Source organism: Eleutherodactylus coqui, chromosome 6, assembly GCF_035609145.1.
Source record: "Eleutherodactylus coqui strain aEleCoq1 chromosome 6, aEleCoq1.hap1, whole genome shotgun sequence".
In the NCBI taxonomy this organism is placed as follows: Eukaryota; Metazoa; Chordata; class Amphibia; order Anura; family Eleutherodactylidae; genus Eleutherodactylus; species Eleutherodactylus coqui.
In genome coordinates, this window is record NC_089842.1 from 90,432,896 (window position 1) to 90,458,833 (window position 25,938).

Here is a 25,938-nt window from a genome sequence, read left to right on the forward strand (position 1 = left end):
ACTATGTACTTGAAGTACAATATGTGGTGAAAAAACTAAGCCAGAATCACTTGGATATGCAAAACTTTAACAGAGTTATTCTATGTCAAAGTGACACATGTCAGATTTCCAAAATTTGGCTCTGTCATTAAGGTGCAAGCAGGCTTCATCACTAAGGGGTTAAACAGTCTATTAACAAATAACAGATCCCCATCAGGTCGTTGTATGTGCTAGGGGATTCCTGAATACGCAGCGGCCTGGCCAGGGCCTCTTTCATATCCTGCTAAGGAAACTGTAGTGTGGTAGGGTAGCAGAAGAGGGGCAAGAGAAAGAAGGAAGAGGGGTTAAAAAAGGGGGAATTCCCACCTCTCACGAAGGCACCAACCAAAAACAGTGTGCCAAGTATTGAGGAAAAAATTTTGTAGCAAAGTCTATAAGGAAATTAAGGATCTATTGTATTGTGAGGGAAGAATATAGTTAACCCATGGGTTCCAGGCTCTCCAAAAAGTCTCATGGCGGTCTAACAGTATTGAAGTCATTTTTTTCATTTATAAGATACCAAATCCTTTTTTTTTACCTCAAAACAATCCAAAGAAGCCTCTCGCCAGGAATGAGCTAGACATGTGAGAATTTTATATGAATACTGTACCTGGGAACAGTCTCTCCAATTATTGTCTTCCCTTTATGTTACAGGCTCCCTATTGCAGTGACTACAGCTTACAATGTAAATAAAACAGATGCCCTCTCCCCTGCCCATTACCATCCAACTCCTTACACACAGCCCTGAGAATCAGGGTCAGAGGGGAAGCATACTGAATGAGTTAGTGAGCCAGAGAGGACATATATCAAAACTGGTGCAAAGGAAATTCAGAGTAGTTGGCCATGGCAACCAATCAAGTTGCCACTTTCATATTATAAAAACATTTTTTTTAAATGAGAAGTGGAATCTGATTGGTTGCCACAAACCGCTTTGTCATTTTGAACCAGGTTTGTTCCATCTCCCCCACTATTCACTTTTTGAAGCTTCTGGATCTAAGTGGTAAATCACACTCAGTGTTAATCTATGTCCAAAAACCACATCCATTTACCTGTGTTTGGTTTTACTTTATTTACACATACCACATTTCATGACATTGTGTGTGAAGAAAATCTAAAAAAATCACCATTAAAGGGGTTGTCTTGCGAAATCAAGTGGGGTTAAGCACTTCTGTATGGCCATATTAATGCACTTTGTAATATACATCGTGCATTAAATATGAGCCATACAGAAGTTATTCACTTACCTTCCCTGCACTGGCGTCCCCGTCTCCATGGCTCCGTCTAACTTCAGCGTCTAATCGCCTGATTAGATGCGCTTGCGCAGAAGGGTCTTCTGCCTTCGGGTCTGTCCGGCAGCAGCAGCGTTCTGGCTCCGCCCCCTTCTACGCATCATCGTGTAGCTCCGCCCCATCACGTGTGCCAATTCCAGCCAATCAGGAGTCTGGAATCGGCACACGTGACGGGGCGGAGCTACACGATGACGTGTAGAAAGGGGCGGAGCCAGAATGCCGCTGCTGCCGGACAGACCCGAAGGCAGAAGACCCTTCTGCGCAAGCGCGTCTAATCGGGCGATTAGACACTGAAATTAGACGGAACCATAGAGACGGGGACGCCAGTGCAGGGAAGGTAAGTGAATAACTTCTGTATGGCTCATATTTAATGCACGATGTATATTACAAAGTGCATTAATATGGCCATACAGAAGTGCTTAACCCCACTTGCTTTCGCGAGACAACCCCTTTAAATGTAAGTATGCCCTAAACTTGGCCAGTATTTTTGAGTGGAAAAGATGGCAGTCTTGTCTGCTACTTGTGGCACACCAAAGTGAAAACTGTGCTTTCTGGCACATAATACTCACCATAGACGGTCAGGTACACATTTATATCCTGTGCTGCCCTCACTGTCTGTATCTTCATTGTATAGTTCCCCCCATCTGTGATCTGAAGATCTTTGATCTGTAATGATCCGTTACTGAAAGCTGTGATCCTAGGATTGTACTGAGGTCCATTAACTGGAGGGAGACTACTGCCAGGAATATATGTCAGGATCTGATACTGAGCATTGGTATTTGGTGCTTTAAACCAGGAAAAATTCAGTATTTCCTCAGTAATCCCAGTAACTCTCAGGGTGACGGCTCCATTAATAACTGGATACTGAGGGATCAGCTGGATGCTCTTCTGTCCGCTGGTCACATCCACTGCCAGGCCGAGGAGAACTACAAGAGAACACAGATACTGATCAATAATCACACTGAATAAATAGACATTTTAGATGAACATCAGATAATTCGTCCTTTAGCAAACTTTACCCTTTATGCAGGGGTGTAACTATAGGGGATGCGGTTGCTCCTGGGTCCAGGAGACTTAGGGGGCCAAGAGGCCTTTCTTCTCCATTGAGTAAGCCTAGTAGTATGAATAAAGCACTATATTTGTGGGGCCCTGTTACAGATTTTGCATTGGGGCCCAGGAGCTCCAAGTTATGCCTCTGCCTTTATGTATAACATCTGGTACAAATCAAACACAAAGAAGTGACCTATAGTAACCAATTAGATCTTAAGCTGTGTTCACATAGGCGTTATCCCCGCTGTCCTACTTCTGTTGTTCTGCTCCTGCAATGCAGCAGAACAATGAAATTGATGGTGGGAACAGATCCATCATATGCTGGACACCAAGGGCACCCAATGGATCTCACTAACTATCTGTTGGGTTTCCATTATGGTTTCTGGCATTCTTATCGTACCTTTGATGGAATCTGCAATGGAGGCTGTTAACCCTACTGCACCAGATGAAATAGAATCTGCTTGTTAGGGACAACGCTCCTACTTTCCAAGCAGTCTAATCCTATAAATATAACCCATATTCAAATTATTTATATTGCAGGACACTTAAACCACACCCACACAATCACAGTACTTTAAATGTGCAGAATTAGGATTTGACTACTGGCCCCCATTGCTATACATTTATAGCACATTGTGGAAAGGTGTTAATATTACTTAACCCCTTCATGACATGGCCTATTTTAGGCATAAGGACGCAACAATTTTTGGCGGATTTTCATCTCCATTTTTTAAAAGCCATAATTTTTTTATTTTTCTGTCGACGCGGCCGTATAAGGGCTTGTTTTTTGCGTGATGAACTGTAGTTTTTATTGGTGCCATTTTTGGGTACATAAGACTATATTGTAAAACTTTTATAAATTTTTTTATGATAGCTGGGAGAGAAAACACGATTTTTTTTTTTCAGCATTAGGGCTCCCACAAACTTGTGAGGGCGATAGTGCGTTTTTAAAATCGCTGCGATATCGCAGTTGCCAACGTGCGATTTTTGTGCGATTGTGCTGCAATTTTTCTCCCACTAAACTCGCATCGCTAAGCTCTATGTATTGTGACTGTCCTGCGTTTTTTTATCGCAGCATTTTTAACACTTTAAACTTAATTATAGAGCAAAGCAGCGCAACGCAGTCGCGCATGCGATTGTGCAATGCGATTTTTCGGCGACCATTGACTTGCATGGGCGAGGGAAAAATAGGACATCGCACTAATATAGGGCAGTCGCAAGCGATAAAAAAACACAACCGCGCTGCGAGAAAAAAACGCTAGTGCGCATAGCCACATTACAACTCATTCGTTTCAAACTAGAAAGTTTTATCGCTCTATCGCAGCGCTAAAAAAATGCAAATCGCTAACGCAAGTGGGTGGGAGCTCTTAATCATGCAGCATTACTGACACAATAATTTTTTTCTGCGGGTTGGTACGATTACAACAATACCAAAATTCTGTGAGGGCTTATTTTTTGCAAGACGAGCTGTAGTTTTTATGTGTACCATTTTGGGGTACATACAGCTTTTTTGATCACTTTTATTGCGTTTTTTTGGAAGACAAAACGAAAAAAAAAAACATTTTGCCTCAGTTTTTTTTACGCTTGTTACCGTGCAGGATAAAAAGCGTGTTACGGCGACACCAAATCTGTGGGATTTTAATATTTTTTTAAGTTTTCTTATGCTAATATGGGAAAAAGCACAACATCCACCGACAAAAAAAAACAAAAAAAAAAACAGGGGTTTACATATTTTTTATTACATGTACATATATATATACATTTCCTATGGTGTGTTCACATGCCCGTGTTTTACAGATGTGTGTCTGTAAAGATAGGACAGGAGTGCACCATAGAGAATGCACGCATTGTCTTCAATGGAGCCACGGCTCTATCTATCTATCTATCTATCTATCTATCTATCTATCTATCTATCTCATATCTATTAGAGATGAGCGAACGTACTCGTCCGAGCTTGATGCTCGGGCGAATATTAGGGTGTTCGGGATGCTCGTTACTCTTAACGAGCACCACGCGGTGTTCGGGTTACTTTCAGTTTCCTCTCTGAGACGTTAGCGCGCTTTTCTGGCCAATTGAAAGACAGGGAAGGCATTACAACTTCCCCCTGTGACGTTCAAGCCCTATACCACCCCCCTGCTGTGAGTGGCTGGGGAGATCAGATGTCACCCGAGTATAAAAATCGGCCCCTCCCGCGGCTCGCCTCAGATGCGTTGTGAGTTAGCTGAGGGAAAGTGCTGTTGTGTTGGAGCTGCTGTAGGGAGAGTGTTAGGAGTGAGTGTAGGCTTCAAGAACCCCAACGGTCCTTCTTAGGGCCACATCTATCCGTGTGCAGTACTGTGCAGGCTGCTGTTAGCAGTGTTGCATTTTTTTTTTTTTTCAAAATCGGCTGTGCAGAGCATTGTGCCCTGCAGTAATACTACAGGGACAGAATTGTGTAGGCAGGGCCAGAAGACATATTTTATTGATTGAATATAGTCAGTGGGCCTTTTCTTTAAAAAAAAAAGGGAAACATTCTATTTGGCCTGCCTCTGACAGTCCTCAGCGTTCTGGGTACGTGTGTGGTGGGTGGAGAACGTAAAGAAATCATACGCAGCCAGGTATGTTTAACAGCAGGCTTGCGCCAATTTATTTCCTGCCTGGGAAAAATCACCGCTCTGCTGCACTTCATATAACACTGCAGTTCTGTGGAACACATTTCTTATCTGATTGAATATAGTCAGTGGGCCTTCCCTTTAAAAAAAAAAGGGAAACATTCTATTTGGCCTGCCTCTGACAGTCCTCAGCGTTCTGGGTACGTGTGTGGTGGGTGGAGAACGTAAAGAAATCATACGCAGCCAGCTACGTTTAACAGCAGGCTTGCGCCAATTTATTTCCTGCCTGGGAAAAATCACCGCTCTGCTGCACTTCATATAACACTGCAGTTCTGTGGAACACATTTCTTATCTGATTGAATATAGTCAGTGGGCCTTTTCTTTAAAAAAAAAAAGGGAAACATTCTATTTGGCCTGCCTCTGACAGTCCTCAGCGCTCTGGGTACGTGTGTGGTGGGTGGAGAACGTAAAGAAATCATACGCAGCCAGCTACGTTTAACAGCAGGCTTGCGCCAATTTATTTCCTGCCTGGGAAATCAAATCACTGGTAATACAGCATGCTGAGGGGTAGGGGTAGGCCTAGAAGACGTGGACGCGGCCGAGGACGCAGAGGGCCAAGTGAGGGTGTGGGCACAGGCCGAACTCCTGATCCAGGTGTATCGCAGCCGACTGCTGCGCGATTACGAGAGAGGCACGTTTCTGGCGTCCCCACATTCATCGCACAATTAATGGGTCCACGCGGGAGACCTTTATTAGAAAATGAGCAGTGTGAGCAGGTCCTGTCGTGGATGGCAGAAAGTGCTTCGAGCAACCTATCGTCCACCCACAGTTCTGCGCTGTCCACTGCTGCAAATCCGAATCCTCTGTCTGCTGGTCCTCCTTCCTCCCAGCCTCCTCACTCCACTACAATGACACATGCTCAGGAGCGGGAACACTCCCAGGAACTGTTCTCGGGCCCCTGCTCAGATTGGGCAGCAGTGGTTCCTCTCCCACCAGAGGAGTTTATCGTCACTGATGCCCAACCATTGGAAAGTTCCCGGGGTCCGGGGGATGAGGCTGGGGACTTCCGGCAACTGTCTCAAGACCTTTCAGTGGGTGAGGAGGACGATGACGATGAGACACAGTTGTCTATCGGTGAGGTAGTAGTAAGGGCAGTAAGTCCGAGGGAGGAGTGCACAGAGGATTCTGAGGAAGAGTAGCAGGACGATGAGGTGACTGACCCCACCTGGTTTGCAACGCCTACTCAGGACAGGTCTTCAGAGGGGGAGGCAAGGGCAGCAGCAGGGCAGGTTGCAAGAGGCAGTGCGGTGGCCAGGGGTAGAGGCAGGGCCAGACCGAATAATCCACCAACTGTTTCCCAAAGCGCACCCTCGCGCCATGCCACCCTGCAGAGGCCAAGGTGCTCTAAGGTCTGGCAGTTTTTCACAGAGACGCCTGACGACCGACGAACAGTGGTGTGCAACCTTTGTCGTGCCAAGATCAGCCAGGGAGCCACCACCAACAGCCTCACCACCACCAGCATGCGCAGACATATGATGGCCAAGCACCCCACAAGGTGGGACGAAGGCCGTTCACCGCCTCTGGTTTGCACCGCTGCCTTTCCCCCTGTGCCCCAACCTGCCACTGAGATCCAACCCCGCTCTGAGGACACAGGCACTACCGTCTCCTGGCCTGCACCCACACCCTCACCTCCGCTGTCCTCGGCCCAATCCAGCAATGTCTCGCACCGCACCGTCCAATCGTCGCTAGAGCAAGTGTTTGAGCGCAAGCGCAAGTACGCCGCCACGCACCCGCACGCTCAAGCGTTAACCGTCCACATAGCCAAATTTATCAGCCTTGAGATGCTGCCGTATAGGGTTGTGGAAACGGAGTCCTTCAAAAGTATGATGGCGGCGGCGGCGGCCCCGCGCTACTCAGTTCCCAGTCGCCACTACTTTTCCCGATGTGCCGTCCCAGCCCTGCACGACCACGTCTCCCGCAACATTGTACGCGCCCTCACCAACGCGGTTACTGTCAAGGTCCACTTAACAACGGACACGTGGACAAGCACAGGCGGGCAGGGCCACAACATCTCCCTGACGGCACATTGGGTGAATTTAGTGGAGGCTGGGACAGAGTCAGAGCCTGGGACCGCTCACGTCCTACCCACCCCCAGAATTGCGGGCCCCAGCTCGGTGGTGGTATCTGCGGCGGCGTATGCTTCCTCCACTAAAGCACCCTCCTCCTGCTCCTCCTCTAACGCAACCTCTGTCTCGCAATCAAGATGTGTCAGCAACAGCAGCGCGTCGCCAGCAGTCAGTGTCGCGCGTCGTGGCAGCACAGCGGTGGGCAAGCGTCGCAGGCCGTGCTGAAACTACTCAGCTTAGGAGGCACACGGCCCACGAACTGCTGCAGGGTCTGACAGAGCAGACCGACCGCTGGCTTGCGGCGCTGAGCCTCCAACCGGGCATGGTCGTGTGTGACAACTGCCGTAACCTGGTGGCGGCTCTGCAGCTCGGCAGCCTCACGCACGTGCCATGCCTGGCCCACGTGTTTAATTTGGTGGTTCAGCGCTTTCTGAAAAGCTACCCACGCTTGTCAGACCTGCTCGTAAAGGTGCGCCGGCTCTGCGCACATTTCCGCAAGTCCCACACGGACGCTGCCACCCTGCGGACCCTGCAACATCGGTTTAATCTGCCAGTGCACCGACTGCTGTGCGACGTGCCCACACGGTGGAACTCTACGCTCCACATGTTGGCCAGGCTCTATGAGCAGCGTAGAGCTATAGTGGAATACCAACTCCAACATGGGCGGCGCAGTCGGGGTCAGCCTCCTCAATTATTTTCAGAAGAGTGGGCCTGGTTGGCAGACATCTGCCAGGTCCTTCGAAACTTTGAGCAGTCTACCCAGGTGGTGAGCGGCGATGCTGCAATCATTAGCGTCACCATTCCTCTGCTATGCATCTTGAGAAGTTCCCTGCAAAGCATAAAGGCAGACGCTTTGCGCTCGGAAACAGAGCCGGGGGAAGACAGTATGTCGCTGGATAGTCAGAGCACCCTCCTGTCTATATCTCAGCGCGTTCAGGAGGAGGAGGAGGAGCATGAGGAGGATGAGGAGGAGGGGGAAGAGACAGCTTGGCCCACTGCTGACGGTACCCATGCTGCTTGCCTGTCTTTCCTTTCAGCGTGTATGGCCTGAGGAGGAGGAGGAGGAGGAGGATCCTGAAAGTGATCTTCCTAGTGAAGACAGCCATGTGTTGCGTACAGGTACCCTGGCACACATGGCTGACTTCATGTTAGGACGCCTTTCTCGTGACCCTCGCGTTACACGCATTCTGGCCACTATGGATTACTGGGTGTACACACTGCTCGACCCACGGTATAAGGAGAACCTTTCCACTCTCATACCCGAAGAGAAAAGGGGTTTGAGAGTGATGCTATACCACATGACCCTGGTGGACAAACTGATGGTAAAATTCCCATCCGACAGCGCTAGTGGCAGAAGGCGCAGTTCCGAGGGCCAGGTAGCAGGGGAGGTGCGGAGATCGAGCAGCATGTACAGCACAGGCAGTGCAACAGTCTTTAAGGCCCTGGACAGCTTTATGGCTCCCCAGGAAGACTGTGTCACCGCTCCCCAGTCAAGGCTGAGTTGGCGGGAGCACTGTAAAAGGATGGTGAGGGAGTACGTAGCCGATCGCACGACCGTGATCCCTGACGCCTCTGCCACCTACAACTACTGGGTGTCGAAGCTGGACACGTGGCCTGAACTCGCGCTGTATGCCCTGGAGGTGCTTGCTTGTCCTGCGGCTAGCGTCTTGTCAGAGAGGGTGGTTAGTGCGGCTGGGGGAATGATCACAGATAAGCGTACCCGCCTGTCAACCGACAGTGCCGACAGGCTTACACTCATAAAGATGAACAAAGCCTGGATTTCCCCAGACTTTTCTTCTCCACCAGCGGACAGCAGCGATACCTAAACAATACGTAGGCTGCACCCGCGGATGGAAGCATCGTTCTCTCTCACCATCCAAAACGGGGGCATTTCTGCTTCATCAATCTGTGTAGAATATTCCTCCTCCTCCTCCTGCTCCTCCTCCTGAAACCTCACGTAATCACGCCGAACGGGCAATTTTTCTTAGGGCCACAAGGCTCACTCATATAATTTTTCTAAACAATTTTTATACGTTTCAATGCTCTTAAAAGCGTTGAAACTTTAACTTGAACCAATTTTTCGTTAAACTGGGCTGCCTCCAGGCCTAGTTACCACTTAAGCCACATTAACAAAAGCGATTAATGGGTTTCACCTGCCATCTTGGTTGGGCATGGCCAATTTTTTCTGAGGTACATTACTACTGTTGGTACACCAATTTTTTTGGGCCCTCACCTACAGTGTAATCATAGTAATTTCTATGTTCTTCGCCTGCACTCATGGTACAGAAAGGTGTGTGGGGTTGGCCTACACTTTAGCTACATAAATGTAACTGGGGCCTTGTCTATACTGCAGCTACTGAAATGTGAAAGAGACTGTTATCTCCCTAAACTGCTGCAATGGGAATGTTACTGGGGCCTGTCTTGAGTGCTACTATTACTGAAATGGAACTAAGACTGCGCTCCCCCTATACTGCTGCTAGTGATATGTTAGTGGGGCCAGTCCCTAATGCTACCGCTGAAATGTTAATAATTCTGGGCTCTGCCTATACCGCTGCTAATGGTATGTCACTGGGGTGTGGAAACAGAGGCTTCACAAAGACATGATGGCGGCGAGGCCATTTCCCACCAACGCTGTTACTGTTAAGGTGCATATAACCACGGACACGTGTAGAGGACACATAGTGCCTCCAAAACATCCCCCTCCTCCTCCAACAATGAAAACATTCTTGGCAAATACCTTTGCATTGGTCCGTCTGGTGGCAGTCCAAGAATTTCACCTTTAACGACACAACAAGAGAGCACCACCACCATCCCACCGCCGGTGGCTTCCTGGCACCCACCCATGCTGTGGGTCCACAGAGAATTATAAATGCATCTGTTTCCACTTCTAAAGAACCCCAGTCTGACTGGGGCATGCAGTGTGGGCAGAAGCCCACCTGCATTAAGCACGACATTACTACCTCAGCTGTGTTGGGCAATGCAATGGGATATTTTTATGTACCGCCGGTGGCTTCCTGGCACCCACCCATGCTGTGGGTCCACAGGGAATTATAAATGCATCTGTTTCCACTTCTAAAGAACCCCAGTCTGACTGGGGCATGCAGTGTGGGCCGAAGCCCACCTGCATTAAGCACGACATTACTACCTCAGCTGTGTTGGGCAATGCAATGGGATATTTTTATGTACCGCCGGTGGCTTCCTGGCACCCACCCATGCTGTGGGTCCACAGGGAATTATAAATGCATCTGTTTCCACTTCTAAAGAACCCCAGTCTGACTGGGGCATGCAGTGTGGGCCGAAGCCCACCTGTATTAAGCACGACATTACTACCTCAGCTGTGTTGGGCAATGCAATGGGATATTTTTATGTACCACCGGTGGGTTCCAGGGAGCCACCCATGCTGTCGGTCCACAGGGACTTCACAATAGGGAGTTGTACCTGCCTGTGTCTATGAATTAAAAACCGCAGTCTGACTGGGGCATGCAGACACCTTCACAGAATGAATAGTGTGTGGCACATAGGTTCCCCATTGCTATGCCCACGTGTGCAGCTCTTGATGGCGGTGGCACAGGATTATATTTCTCATTGCTTCTGTACAGCATTGTGGGCTATCGCCCCGCCCCTTTTAAAGAGGGTCGCTGCCTTACAGTGCCAACCCTCTGCAGTGTGTGCCTGCGGTTCCTCCTCATGGCAGACGTACTTATAAATAGACATGAGGGTGGTGTGGCATGAGGGCAGCTGAAGGCTGCGCAGGGACACTTTGGTGTGCGCTGTGGACACTGGGTCGTGCGGGTGGGGGGGTTGGGCAGCATGTAACCCAGGAAAAGTGGCAGCGGAGTGTCATGCAGGCAGTGATTGTGCTTTGTTGGAGGTAGTGTGGTGCTTAGCTAAGGTATGCATTGCTAATGAGGGCTTTTCAGAAGTAAAAGTTGTTGGGAGGGGGGGGGGCACTCTTGCCGGTATTGTGGCTTAATAGTGGGACCTGGGAACTTGAGATGCAGCCCAACATGTAGCCCCTCGCCTGCCCTATCCGTTGCTGTGTCGTTCCCATCACTTTCTTGAATTGCCCAGATTTTCACGTATGAAAACCTTAGCGAGCATCGGCGAAATACAAAAATGCTCGGGTCGCCCATTGAATTCAATGGGGTTCGTTATTCGAAACGAACCCCCGAGCATCGCGATAATTTCGTCCCGAGTAACGAGCACCCGAGCATTTTGGTGCTCGCTCATCTCTAATATCTATCTATCTATCTATCTATCTATCTATCTATCTCAGATCTATCTATCTATCTAGTGAGAAGATTACCCGCAGGTAGTATTAACTATGGGCGCATTCAGACAATCGTATATCGGCTTGGTTTTCAGACCCAGCCAATATACGGCGTCCCTCTCTGCAGGGGGAGGAAGCTGGAAGAGACGGGAGCAGTGCTCTGAGCTCCCGCCTCCTCTCCGCCCCTCACCACTATTTGCAATGGGAGGGGACGGGACGGGGGTGGAGTGACGCCCGTCATGTGAGAGTGGATACTGCTAATGAAATCAATGGTTTTGTTTTGTTCTGTTATGGCTGCATAGCGGGACTAATTCACGCCTATGTGAAGAAGATCTTATTTAGATGACAGTTTGCACAGATTATCTGCAGATTAACAAACTTTTGGGTTGTAAATTTGCACGCATATCGGTCCATGGTACTATACTTTTTGAGAACACAAGAGCCAGTTCACATGTGCGCGCCACACCCTTTCCTTGGTGTAACAATGTCTGAATGGGGTCAGCAAAGACACAGAGGCTAACTTAGCCCTGATAACAGTTCAAGGTCCTCTTTATTTTGCTTATTTTTAGTAACAACAAGGTCACCCAAAGAAACAGCGGCCACTAGCGGCACATGAGCTTAGTGCAAAACTAACCATAACCTGGCAAGACACCAACTTTACATTAGGTTCTTCTCACCCAATACTAGCTTGCAGCAACTGTTAATCAGGACCCCAAAGTAGCTGCACTGCCTCCCTGACTCTGACCATGACTGCATGGCCTTGCAGTCTTTTATGTCCCATGAACTGGTTATAACGGAGTCATTCCCTGCTGTGACCCCCACTCTTCCTTAAAACAAACCAACCCACACCCCTCATCCCCAACAATCACCCTACCATGCCGAATAGCGATATACACAAATTAACTTTGTAATAGAATGGCTACTGTGGCCAAATTATCCATAAACATCACTTTACACAAAATTTGACACATAGTTAACACTGATTTAAACTAAACCAAGAAGAGGGAACGTCCTTAGAGCCCCAGAAGTCTGTCGTCTCACCATTTTTAGGGAAATATATCAGTTCTACCTTGCGCCCCACACCAACTCACTTGACAGACCCACTTGCCCAATTACCTCCCACTGCAAGCCAACTGACCCTGGAGACCCAATATCACCAATGTGCCTCCAGTCGCCTACAGAGCAAACACTTGAATATGGTGTGCTGTGCTGTCAGCTTGCTCACTTCATATATGTTTCAAGATCCACTGCTTGCTCAAGCGGGTTTACCTGCCCCCGGTCCTGGGCTTTAAACAACAGAAAATTCCATGCAGGAAAAAGTGTAATCCACGCTTGCTTGCAGAGTAAAATTTGTAATCTTCCTTTATTTAGTCATATTTAAAATTGCCAGGTATACACATCTCTAACCAGACGCATATCAACTAAACAGAGCCACTGATGAAGGCTCTGTGTAGCAAAAACGCGTCCAGTCGCCTACCTCCCGACTCAGGGAGCCACTAGCCATTCCAGGATTAGCCCATATACCATCTCTGCAAGGAGATCTGTCCTGTCAGAACCAAGAGGTGGCAGACCCACCGTAACCATTAATCACGAAAAAGGGGAAGGAGAGGGGGAGGCAGCTATCAAGCCCATGCTCCCCCCCTCACTACCACCATGCCGACTCCAAGGACCCCCTCTTCAACCACTGCAAGCATGGCTTGAATCCTCAAGCCTGCGCCTCACCCCTCAAAACCAACACTCTCTCGATCCCGTTCTGGATCGCTAATAGCAACAGGTGAATGCCCGCCTCATTTAAATGCAACCTGCCTACCCTCTAAAAATTTCCTTGACCAGTTTCCAGCTCTACATGCCGCACTGATATCCCCCCGTTATGACCCACAAACCTAGAAACTTCCCGATTTAAAATTGCCTGGGCCTTGTTCAAACTTTTTACCGACTTCGCATTGCTTCCAGGTCTTATGGGGTACAATCTCTGGCCAAACCACTATCAAACTTGGATGTGACATCAACAGGCGTAGGGTATATTAATAAATGTCCCTCGACAAATCCCGAAACGGCCTCTTACCCAGATCGTTAACTCCCACATGCAGTACTAAGATATCAGAGGCACTGTCCAACCTCACCAAATTCTGAAAACAAAAGGTTTGGTACCGTGTTAGCCAGTAGAGAAAAATGTGATTGTTCCCAGCAAGAGAAACCACGTAATCTGAAGAGCCTCTTCAGATCTAGTCCATTTAAGCCTGAAGAAGAACCCTGCGTTGGTTCGCAAGCTCGCTATTATTACATCATGTATTTTTGTTAGCCATTAAAAGGTATCATATCTACAAGATTACTTGGTTTCTCTTGCTGGGAACATTCACATTTCACCAAATTCTGGCATTCCGACAACACCCCACACAAAGTCATCCTCAGCACCCCTATCCATCTGTAATGAGCTCAGTCTTCTCAGCTCACTGGGACCCACAAGAAAGTCCTGGACTGGATCCCTACCTCACCCAGGCTAAATGTTTGGGTGAAATAGACACCCCATCCTTATGAGGTCCAGATGTGTTTTATTTTTCGCGGTTTTGTGCAGTGTTTTATGCTTCCCCTTGCATTTTTGCGCACCTCCCGTAGACTTCTATGGGGCCTTTGCTGCGCAAAACACAGAAAGATAGAAAGATAGAACAGATCCTGCTTTTTTCTGCAATCGCAAAATGTGTTCACAAAACACGCTCATAAGAACGAGCCCATTAAAATCAATAGGTTGTGCTTAGTGTGCATATATATTACGCATGCAAAAAAGATACGTAAAAACGGTTGTGTGAAGAAGCCCTTAGCCCTGTGGGGTTTGAATTCCACATCTATAAAAATCTGGGCATCTTTACTTCAAAACTGCAACATTAAGGTCTCCCTTCACACGGGCAACAGCGATATCACCAAATGAAAATCGCAGCAAAATAACAGCTGTGTTATATCACTGTATTTTCTTACTGCGATATCGCAATTTTATAGCCCACAAAGTCGCGTGAATTTGTAGCGCTCTTTTGCCAGGATTTTTGGGGAGGATTGAAGTATAAGTCCTACCCTGAAAATAAGCCATGGCTGCATTCTATTCCATCGCATTGAATGGCTGTGATTGGTTCATAGAGCGCTGCAGTGATTGGCTGAGCCACAGCGCTCGAGGACCATTCAGAGCCAGCGCTTCCTGGAGGCACAATTTGTGAACCCCCTGACCAGGAAGCATCAGCTGAAGACTACAAGCAAGTGCAGCGGAACTGACGGAGAAGTGTGGCGGAGTGGACAGTGTCTGTTAGGTAATGTATTGTTTTTTTGCTTTTTTATGTAGCTATGGCTTATTTTAGGGACTATCAGCCAATTAGAGGTAGCGCTCAGCCATTCATTGAATTCAAAGAATCGCTGAGCGCTGCCTCTGATTGGCTGAGCTCTGTGACCAATCACAGGCAGCGCTCAGCTGTCATTCAATGAAAGGCTGAGCGCTGTCTGTGATTAGCTGAGCGCTCAGCCAATGAGACTGTCAGGGACTGGGTCCAGGCAGAGGGCAATCCCTAGTCCTATCTACAACCCCTGTCCCTACCTACTTGACCCCTGGGCTAACCCCCAGGGTGACAACTGGGCGACGGACCCTACACTTACTAAGGAAGCGGGGCACGGGGACAGTAACAGAACAAATACTGAGAAAAATTAACACAGAGGAGAGTCAGACGGTCCGAGTCAGAAACAGGAGGGTACGCAGTACAAAAGGGCCAGGCAAGGCGGAGTCCGGTTCAAGCCATACTATATATGGGTAGACAGGGAAATTCCAAAGATGCCAGTGCAGCTGAGAACAACCTGAGGGCTCAGTCACATGAGCGCCGATACGCCTGTGTTTCTGGATGATAAAACGGCCACACAGCGTGCAGACGAATCTCCGCTTGACCAGCTCCATTGCCAGCCATATGTTCTTTTTTCCGGCCGGTGTGGAGATTCGTCCGCACCTGCAGTGCTGCCGTTTTATCGTCCAGAAACACGGGCGGATCGGCGCCCGTGGGACTGAGCCCTAATACTGGCAAGGACAGGAACACACAGAGAAGTTTAAATGCTGTCAGAGCTCCCGCCCCAGTGGCTCACTGGGGCAGGGAGTGTGACAGCAGCAGAGTACTCACAGCAGCGCTGGGGAGCCCGGCCGCAGCCCTGCAGGAAAGGTGGAGACCAATACGCGCGCCTGGTTGCGTGGCGGCACCCACCACGTCCCTAGCAACCCGGCGTCAAGGAGTAACACAGCGGCCATGTGAGGTAACATGGACCAGGGCTCCCCTTCGCCGAACAACAGCAGCCTGAATGACAGGACTGGCAGTGTGGGCACGGCGGTCCCGCAAGTCTCCGCTCCTGGCACAGATACAGCCCTTTCAGGAGAGTGCCAGGGAGGCAGCTAGAAGACAATATATATTTATTTATTTATTTATTTTTTCTGCAGCTAGGGATGATTTTCAAGGAAGGGCTTATATTTTAAGCCCTTCCCCAAAAATCACTGCTGAGGTTGCCTACATCCAATTGCTTTCAATGGGGCCGGCGGCAGTAGTGCTGGCCCCATTGAAAGCAATGGGATGGCATTGCGGTCCTTTGTCACAGCTGTGGTAAAGAATTCCTTTATTCCTGCAGGGAGTCCCCTTGTCACTGAACACTGTGACAGTACTGTCACAGTGTTCAATGATGAGGGGACTCCCTGCGGAGAATCTTTACGTGCAGCACGGATCTTCCCAGCGCACGGATGTCCTATCTTTTGCAGGTGCGAGTATTTTGCGCCTGTAAAAGACGGACATGTGAACACACCATAGAAAACCAATGGTTCTATCAGACACGCTTTTTCTTGCTCACATACAATCGTCTGCCTTCGCTCTTAGAGTTGAAGGGTAAAACTAAATACCCCCTTTTTTCTATGGGAGTGAGCTATGTCAATACTTCCTGTTAGGGCTCCTTCACATGAGCGGATGCGCAAATATGCACTCTTCAGTGCACTGTATTTGCTCTATGAATAAGGTTGATTTGTACTGTACTTTTTTTCACACTCAGAGCCTATTCATAAGCGCGCTACAATCCCCCACCCTGATGTAAAAGGCTATTTAGTCTAATGAGGTCCAGATATGTTATTTTCCCCATGGTTTTGCGCTGTATTCCACACATCCCCTTGCGTATTGCATGCACATTTGCACACCCCTATAGCCTTTAATCAGGCCCTTTAGTGTGTAAATGCACACAAAAATGGAACTGTGAATGAACCCATTAAAATCAGTGGGTTCTATTCTCTGCGTATTGCGAGCGCAAATTTTGCATTTACAAATACACCGGTGTGAAGGAGCACTTAGAAGAAAACAATTCTGTGTTCCGATTTGGAGTATGTAGTACAGACACAAAAGAGCCTAAAGCCTGCAAAATTCAAAAGACAGGGCCCTCTCTCCTTATTGCTTAGTGTTACCGTGTTTCTGTGAAAATAAGACCCTGTCTTATATTATTTTTTGTCCCAAAATAGGCACTAGGTCTTAATTTTTGGGGAGATCTTATTATACTTACCTAGCAGCCTCGGTCCAGGTCCCTCCTGCTATTTTCCACATCTCCGACGCGCTTCCTGCAGTCCTCGGGCGCTCATACAACATCACTTCCTGGTTACAGTAGTCATAAATCCTGTCTCCGGGAAGTGATGGCTGTGATTGGTTCTTCGACTGCTGCTTAGACAATCAACTGAATGAACCCATGCGATGGCTGTGATTGGTTTATCCGGCACTGCACTGATTGGCTAAGCAGTGGTGGACGAACCAATCAACAGACATCATGTTGTGGAGGCAAGATTTATGAATTGGCTGAGCCATGGCCAATCAAAGCCATCGCATTGGTTCATCCAGCGCTGCATTGATTGGCTGAGCAGTGGTTGAAGAACCAATCACAGCCATCACTTCTTGGAGGTGGGAGTTCTAAATCCCATAACCAGGAAGAGATGTTGTACGAGCAGCTGAGGACTGCGGGAATCGTGCCGAACCTCTAGGGAGCAGCAGGAGGGATCTTGACCGAGACTGCTAGGTAATGTATTCTTTTTTTAATGTAGTATAACTAAGGCTTATTTTTTAAAGTAGGGCTTATTTTAGGGGTAGATCTTATTTTAGTGGAAACAGGGTAGTAGATGTTCTTAGTAGTATATTGCTTTCTTTTGTTTTCTTGGTTGTTACAGATTTGATTGTAATTATTACTACTATTAATTTTATTATTTTATTAGTATTACTGTAACATGTCTTGCACAAGGAGACCCTATGGAGACACACAATAAAGAACTGTAGGCACTCCTTGTGCTGCCATATGGTGCTTCCATAACATACCACATCAGTGATAATCTCTACTAGAATCAATTCTTCTAGTTACGAAAATTTTGCTAGAGGCTTCTCCACATGACCGTATTTGTGCATGCTTTTGTGTGCGTCAAATATATGAGCGCTAAACACAGAGCATACAACCCGTTGATTTCAATGGGTTCCTTTTCACAAGCGTGTTTTGTGCAAATAGGACCTGCTCTATTTGCCTGCGTTTTACACAGCAAAGAACCACATATAAGTCAATAGGGAATGCGTGAAACACTGCACAAAACTGCAAAAAAAAGAACACACCTGGACCTTATTAGGCTAATAAAATAGCCTTTTAACCCCTTAGTGACGGGGCTATCGTAAAACTACGTCTTGCTGTTGCAGGACGTGTATGGAGGGAGGTAGCGCCGCTATCTCTATCCATACAGCGCGGGCGTCAGCTGTTTATTACAGCTGACACCCGCGGGCAATAGCTATTAACCCTTTAAATGACATGCTGTCAATTCTGACAGCGGCATTTAAATCCCCCGAACGCTGTACGGGGGTCCCGCACGGCCCCCCCCCCGCGGTGAGATCGGGGGAGCCGTGCAGGTGTCATGGCAGCCGGGGGCCTAATGAAAGGCCCCAGGGCTGCCTTAGCAGACTGCCTATCAAGCCATCCCCGTGGGCTAGCTTGATAGACTGCGTGTAAAAAAGCAGTATGACGTAATGCTATAGCATTACGTCATACTGCAGGAGCGATCAAAGCATTGCATGGGGGACTTCAAAGTAAAGTAAAAATAATCAATAAAGTTTTTTTAATTGTAAAAAAAAAAAGTTATAAAGTTTAAATCACCCCCCTCTTGCCATATCTAATATTAAAAAATCTAAATCATAAAATAAAAATAAGTATTTTGTATCGCCGCGTCCATAAAAGTCCGATCTATTAAAGTAACACATTATTTTTCCTGCATGGTGAACGTCGTCCGAAAAAAAAAATAAAGAACGCCAGAAATACACTTTTTTTAGTTACCCTGTCTCCCAGAAAAAAACGCAATAAAAAGCGATCAAAAAGTCGTATGTATTCCAAATTGATACTATCGGAAACTACAGGATATCCCTTAAAAAATGAGCCCTTGCTCAAATATGTCGACGAAAAAATTAAAAATTTATTGCGCGCACAAAATGACGGCAGAAAATAATTGAAAAAAATAAATATCTTTAAAAAAAAATACAAGTACTACAGCAAAAACAATACTATACAAGTTTGGTATCGTAGTAATCGTACTGACCCATAGAATAAAAATATCAGGTTGTTTTTGTTGCAGTTTGTGCGCCGTAGAAACAGGACGCACTGAAAGATGGTGGAATGTCGTTTTTTTTTCCATTTCTCCCGCTTAGAATTTTTAAAAAGTTTTTCAGTAAATTGTATGGTACAATAAATAGTGCCATTGAAAAATACAACTCATCCCGCAAAAAACAAGCCCACATACAGCGACGTCGATGGATAAATAAAGGAGCTACGATTTTTTAAAAGGGAGTAGGAAAAAACAAAAATGGAAAAAAGCAAAAAAGCTCCATCACTAAGGGGTTAATCCATGGAAAAGTTGTATTGCACGTGCGTGTGAACTGGCCCTGCGTGTGCAAAAAAGTACAGTACTATGCGCAGACATATGCACAAATGTACCTCATCCAATCTTGCTCATACGCAAATACTTTGCACTGCAGGAAGTGTTTTGCCCATATGGTCGTCTGAGTAAGCCCTAAAACAGCATTGAAAGTAGTATGCCACAATTTTTAATGTTAGGTTTATATGAAAAAAAAAACCCTGTCAGCAAGATACCTGAGGCTTATGAAGGTACAGCTAGGCTCTACAGATGTCTATTTAATTTTTAGATGCATTTATCTATATATTTATATCTTTATTTTAGCAATTTTCTTCTTCTTTCCTTTTAATGCTAAGTCCAGTATGTAAAGGCGCAGAGGCAGGCTGGCCATAGTTACACAAGGTGTTCTGTTATGGGATCATTTCTTATTCAAAAATAATGCCGCAGTACAGAAGTGGGTATTCTGTAGAAATAGCAACCAAATCTCATATATGTGAACTATCCGCAGATATAGAGATATTAAACAGGGGGCAGAGTCCAGTTAAGTAGGTCACTGACATCAAGGATGATTTGTTCTGGTTTTCCTACTGCAGGGGAAATCCAGCTAGAATTGATTTTTTGATAAATCGATGTGACTGTTGGGGGTGGGGGGGGATTGATTAGCTTAGTTTCCTGCCACTTTTCTACACTGAAGAGTCCACCACCATAGTTGTAGCTAGCATTTTCAACAAAGGCTATGTTTGATGCCCTAGCCCTGTACCCTTGCCAAGGTGAAGCCTTTTTACACTCCACCCAGTGAACTAGCACCCTGGGCACATGCCCGATAAATGGACCTCCATGTACAGTTGGTGATTAGTGAAATGATCAGGCTGGGACTGACCAACTGGATTTTAAAAAATAACTGAATTGGAACTCCTGATTCTGACTTACATTAAAACCAATAGGAATAAAAATCGGGTTCTTTAATTTGGCTACTTGAACCCCAATGAAGGTGCTGGTGGCGGCCCAGTGGCCAGCACTGCTACCTTGCAGTAGCAGTCTTCTAGGTTCAAATCCCCATAAAGGTCAGATTCAAACCTAGAACTCCAGTAGTGCAAGGCAGCACCTAAACCAACACACCGGTCCTTTCTGCTCAAAGCAAAGAGCCAATGCTTCGACTTAGCAAAGATTGACCCAATTTTATCGCCCTGCTGCTCATGTCGAGCAACACGACTCCAATGATGTGATTGCCTGACATGTTGTGGGAATATGATGTTAATAAAGAATTCAAGTAGCACATATGTATAGGAAGAGATTATATGTAAGTGCATGTTGTGTGTCTATATCTGTGCTCATCTAATTGAAAATAGACCTTATGATCATGACCTGCGAGGTCCCGGTCAAGGAGCACTTTGAAAATTGTTGTACCATTGTTAAGGAAATTAACAACCACTGTTCAACTTCTAAGTTTTTGTGTCATTCCAGCGGCGTGTCCTCTTAGGCCCCCTGTCCACAGGCAAGGCTGGATTATTGCAACTCGTTGCTGATTGGCCTCCCCTGCACCAGACTCTACCCTCTCCAATCCATCCTGAATGAGCAGCCAAGCTCATCTTCCTGCCCAGCCGCTACTCGGACGCCTCTGCCCTGTGCCGGTCACTGCACTGGCTGCCCGTTAAATACAGAATTCAATTTAAACTCGCTACCTTCATCCACAAAGCCCTCCACAGCGCAGTGCCCCCCTATATTGCCTCCCTCATCTCAATCCATCACCCAGCCCGGGCTCTCTGCTTTGCTAACGAAACCAGATGGCGCCGCTTTAATTCGAACTTCTCATTCCCGCCTCCAAGACTTCCCCAGAGCAGCACCGGTCCTCTGGAACGCACTACCAAAGGCTACCCGAGCAATCCAGGACTCGCAGAACTTCAGGCGTGCTCTAAAAACGCACCTCTTCAGGGAGGCATACCACATACCCTAAACAAACCCCTCTGTACTCCGCCTGATAACATGCTCCCTGACCTACTGACTGCAATCCCTGCTAGCCATCATAAACCGCTCCTGCAGTAATACCGTTTCTGTCGTCACACGGCCAAATGTCTGACCATTATCTATGTGTATAGATTCCCTCACTCTCCACCTCGCCATACTGTGCACATCTCCAGCCCCTTTACCTTCTGTATCACCCCATTATCTGTAGTATGTAAGCTCGTTGGAGCAGGACCCTCACCCCTACTGTTTCCATCAACTGATTACTATGTAACCGTGGTTCTGTAATTTTTGTATTTTTTGTCTCTCTGTATTTCCCTTGTCTATGTAAGCGCTGCGGAGTATGTTGGCGCTATACAAATAAAGTTTATTATTATTATTAATGTCAAGGGGGAGAAATGACAGGTCTCCGCGGTGAGCCTATCTGATAGAATCACGACAAATCGTGCCGCAATTTGAATCCCGCGAGCAGAGATTGGTATGATTCTCCACTTGTGGATGTCGGGCTGCGCTTTCCATAGTTAAGTCTACGGAAAGTGTTCACTGCGTTATCCGCGGCTGGATTATCGCCCGCGGATAATGCAGTGACATATCGCCCGTGGACAGGAGGCCTAATGACACTACCGAGAATGTATGTAACATCACAGGAAGAAGTGGATCCAGTTGGCTGGAGGTGAAGTGACCTGGGGGACTGGAGGAGCCAGAGGAAGATGCGGTAAGAAGACTCCTAGGGAGGAATAGGTAAGTATTGAATTTTTTTTTCTAATGAGAGAACCACTTTAAGTGCCCGACAGTCATCCCAACAATCATTGCTCCTGTCCTTTCACACAGGAGGAGTAATCACTTAGGCCCCCTGCACACGGGCGGAAATTCCGCAGCGGGATTTCCCGCAGAATTTCGCCTGTGCCTGCTGCTTTAGGATTGCATAGATAAAGCAATCCTAGGCAGATGGCTGTGATTTATCGGCGTGAAAACACACGCGGAAAACAAATCGCGGCATGTCCTATTTGTGTGCGGGTCTTGCAGAGGTCCGCACAGAAATGTCAGTGGTGACGGGCCGGCTCCTCTCTGCGCATGCGCCGGTTGGGCGACAGCCGTTACACAGCACAGAGAGAGGGTTCGGGAGCGGGTGAGCCGCAGGCCTCTGCAAGGGCATGGGTCTGCAACCCGCTGCGAGAATTCTCCGACCCGGCCATCTGCAGTTGGCCTTAGGCCTCCCTCATACAGGCATTTGCAAAAATGTAGCGTTTTTCAATGCAGTGTTTACTGTGGTTTCAGCAGCGTTGGAATGCGTTTTGAATGGCTGTGATTGGTTCATCAAGCGCTGCCTCTGAATGGCTTAGTTTTCAATCCTCGTTACTAGCAAGTAGAGATGAGCGAGCACCAAAATGCTCGGGTGCTCGTTACTCGGGACAAACTTTTCGCGATGCTCAAGGGTTCGTTTCGAGTAACGAACCCCATTGAAGTCAATGGGCGACCCGAGCATTTTTGTATATCGCCGATGCTCGCTAAGGTTTTCTTTTGTGAAAATCTGGGCAATTCAAGAAAGTGATGGGAACGACACAGAAACGGATAGGGCAGGCGAGGGGCTACATGTTGGGCTGCATCTCAAGTTCCCAGGTCCCACTATTAAGCCACAATAGCAGCAAGAGTGGACCCCCCCCCCCCCAACAACTTTTACTTCTGAAAAGCCCTCATTAGCAATGCATACCTTAGCTAAGCACCACACTACCTCCCACAAAGCACAATCACTGCCTGCATGACACTCCGCTGCCACTTCTCCTGGGTTACATGCTGCCCAACCCCCCCCCCCCACGACCCAGTGTCCACAGCGCACACCAAACTGTCCCTGCCCAGCCTTCAGCTGCCCTCATGCCACGCCACCCTCATGTCTATTTATAAGTGCGTCTGCCATGAGGAGGAACCGCAGGCACACACTGCAGAGGGTTGGCACGGCTAGGCAGCGACCCTCTTTAAAAGGGGGGGAGCAATAGCCCACAATGCTGTACAGAAGCAATGAGAAATCCAATCCTGTGCCACCTCCATCAGGAGCTGCACACGTGGCCATAGCAATGGGGAACCTATGTGCCACACACTATTCATTCTGTCAAGGTGTCTGCATGCCCCAGTCAGACCGCGGTTTTTTATAAATAGTCACAGGCAGGTACAACTCCGCAATGGGAATTCCGTGTGCACCCACAGCATGGGTGGCTCCCTGGAACCCACCGGCTGTACATTAATGTATCCCATTGCAGTGCCCATCACAGCTGAGGTAACGTCCGTTTAAATGCAGATGGGCTTCGGCCCACACTGCATGCCCCAATCAGACTGGGGTTCTTTAGAAGTGGACACATGCAGTTACAACTCCCTGTGGACCCACGGCATGGGTGGCTACCTGGAACCCACCGGCGGTACATAAATATATCCCATTGCATTGCCCATCACAGCTGAGGTAATGTCGTGCTTAATGCAGGTGGGCTTCGGCCCACACTGCATGCCCCAGTCAGACTGGGGTTCTTTAGAAGTGGACACATGCAGTTACAACTCCCTGTGGACCCACAGCATGGGTGGCTCCCTGGAACCCACCGGCGGTACATAAATATATCCCATTGCATTGCCCATCACAGCTGAGGTAATGTCATGTTTAATGCAGGTGGGCTTCGGCCCACACTGCATGCCCCAGTCAGACTGGGGTTCTTTAGAAGTGGACACATGCAGTTACAACTCCCTGTGGACCCACAGCATGGGTGGGTGCCAGGATGCCACCGGCGGTACATAAATATATCCCATTGCATTGCCCATCACAGCTGAGGTAATGTCATGTTTAATGCAGGTGGGCTTCGGCCCACACTGCATGCCCCAGTCAGACTGGGGTTCTTTAGAAGTGGACACATGCAGTTACAACTCTCTGTGGACCCACAGCATGGGTGGGTGCCAGGAAGCCACCGGCGGTACATAAATATATCCCATCTCAGTGCCCAACACAGCTGATGTAACGTCAGCTGTAATGCAGGTGGGCTAAAAATTCATTTGATTACACTGTAGGCGAGAGCCCCCAAAAATTGGTGTACCAACAGTACTAATGTACCTGAGAAAAATTGCCCATGCCCAACCAAGAGGGCAGGTGAAATCCATTAATCGCGTTGGTTAATGTGGCTTAATTGGTAACTAGGCCTGGAGGCAGCCCAGTTAAAATAAAAATTGGTTGAGGTGAAAGTTTCAACGCTTTAATGAGCATTGAAACGTATAAAAATTGTTTAGAAAAATTGTATGACTGAGCCTTGTGGGTCTAAGAAAAATTGCCTGTTCGGCGTGATTATGTGAGGTTTCAGGAGGAGGAGCAGGAGGAGGAGGAGGAATATTATACACAGATTGATGAAGCAAAAAGGTCCCCGTTTTTGATGGTGATAGAGAACAATGCTTCCATCCGGCGGGTGCAGCCTACGTATTGTTTAGGTATCGCTGCTGTCCGCTGGTGGAGAAGAGAAGTCTGGGGAAATCCAGGCTTTGTTCATCTTGATGAGTGTAAGCCTGTCGGCACTGTCGGTTGACAGGCGGGTACGCTTATCCGTGATGATTCCCCCAGCCGCACTAAACACCCTCTCTGACAAGACGCTAGCCGCAGGACAAGCAAGCACCTCCAGGGCATACAGCGCGAGTTCAGGCCACGTGTCCAGCTTCGACACCCAGTAGTTGTAGGGGGCAGAGGCGTCACGTAGGACGGTCGTGCGATCGGCTACGTACTCCCTCACCATCCTTTTACAGTGCTCCCGCCAACTCAGCCTTGACTGGGGAGCGGTGACACAGTCTTGCTGGGGAGCCATAAAGCTGGCAAAGGCCTTGGAGAATGTTCCCCTGCCTGCGCTGTACATGCTGCCTGATCTCTGCGCCTCCCCTGCTACCTGGCCCTCGGAACTGCGCCTTCGGCCACTAGCGCTGTCGGATGGGTATTTTACCATCAGTTTGTCCGCCAGGGTCCTGTGGTATAGCATCACTCTCGGACCCCTTTTGCTCTTCGGGTATGAGAGTGGAAAGGTTCTCCTTATACCGTGGGTCAAGCAGTGTGTACACCCTGTACTCCGTAGTGGCCAGAATGCGTGTTACGCGAGGTTCACGAGAAAGGCATCCTAACATGAAGTCAGCCATGTGTGCCAGGGTACCTGTACGCAACACATGGCTGTCCTCACTAGGAAGATCACTTTCAGGATCCTCCTCCTCCTCCTCCTCAGGCCATACACGCTGAAAGGATGACAGGCAAGCAGCATGTGTACCCTCAGCAGTGGGCCAAGCTGTCTCTTCCCCCTCCTCCTCATGCTCCTCCTCCTCCTCCTGCTCCTCACCGCGCTGAGATATAGACAGGAGGGTGCTCTGACTATCCAGCGACATACTGTCTTCCCCCGGTTCTGTTTCCGAGCGCAAAGCGTCTGCCTTTATGCTTTGCAGGGAACTTCTCAAGAGGCATAGCAGAGGAATGGTGACGCTAATGATTGCAGCATCGCCGCTCACCACCTGGGTAGACTCCTCAAACTTTCCAAGGACCTGGCAGATGTCTGCCAACCAGGCCCACTCTTCTGAAAAGAATTGAGGAGGCTGACTCCCACTGCGCCGCCCATCACCGCTGTGATGCCACACCGCGCGACACCGACTGCTGGCGACGTGCTGCTGCTGCTGACACATCTTGATTGCGAGACAGAGGTTGCGTTGGAGGTGGAGGAGG

The 25,938-nt window shown here is 48.1% G+C and overlaps 1 protein-coding gene across 1 annotated transcript in view; it reads right to left on the minus strand.

Moving 5' to 3' along the window:
- The window catches only part of LOC136632358 (carcinoembryonic antigen-related cell adhesion molecule 8-like), a 122,209-nt gene that overhangs the window by 85,516 nt on the left and 10,755 nt on the right, over nt 1-25,938 (minus strand). The window contains exon 2 of the mRNA XM_066607166.1: nt 1,877-2,233. Within this exon, the coding sequence (XP_066463263.1) occupies nt 1,877-2,233 (357 nt within the window). The remainder of the gene's footprint in view (nt 1-1,876; nt 2,234-25,938) is intronic.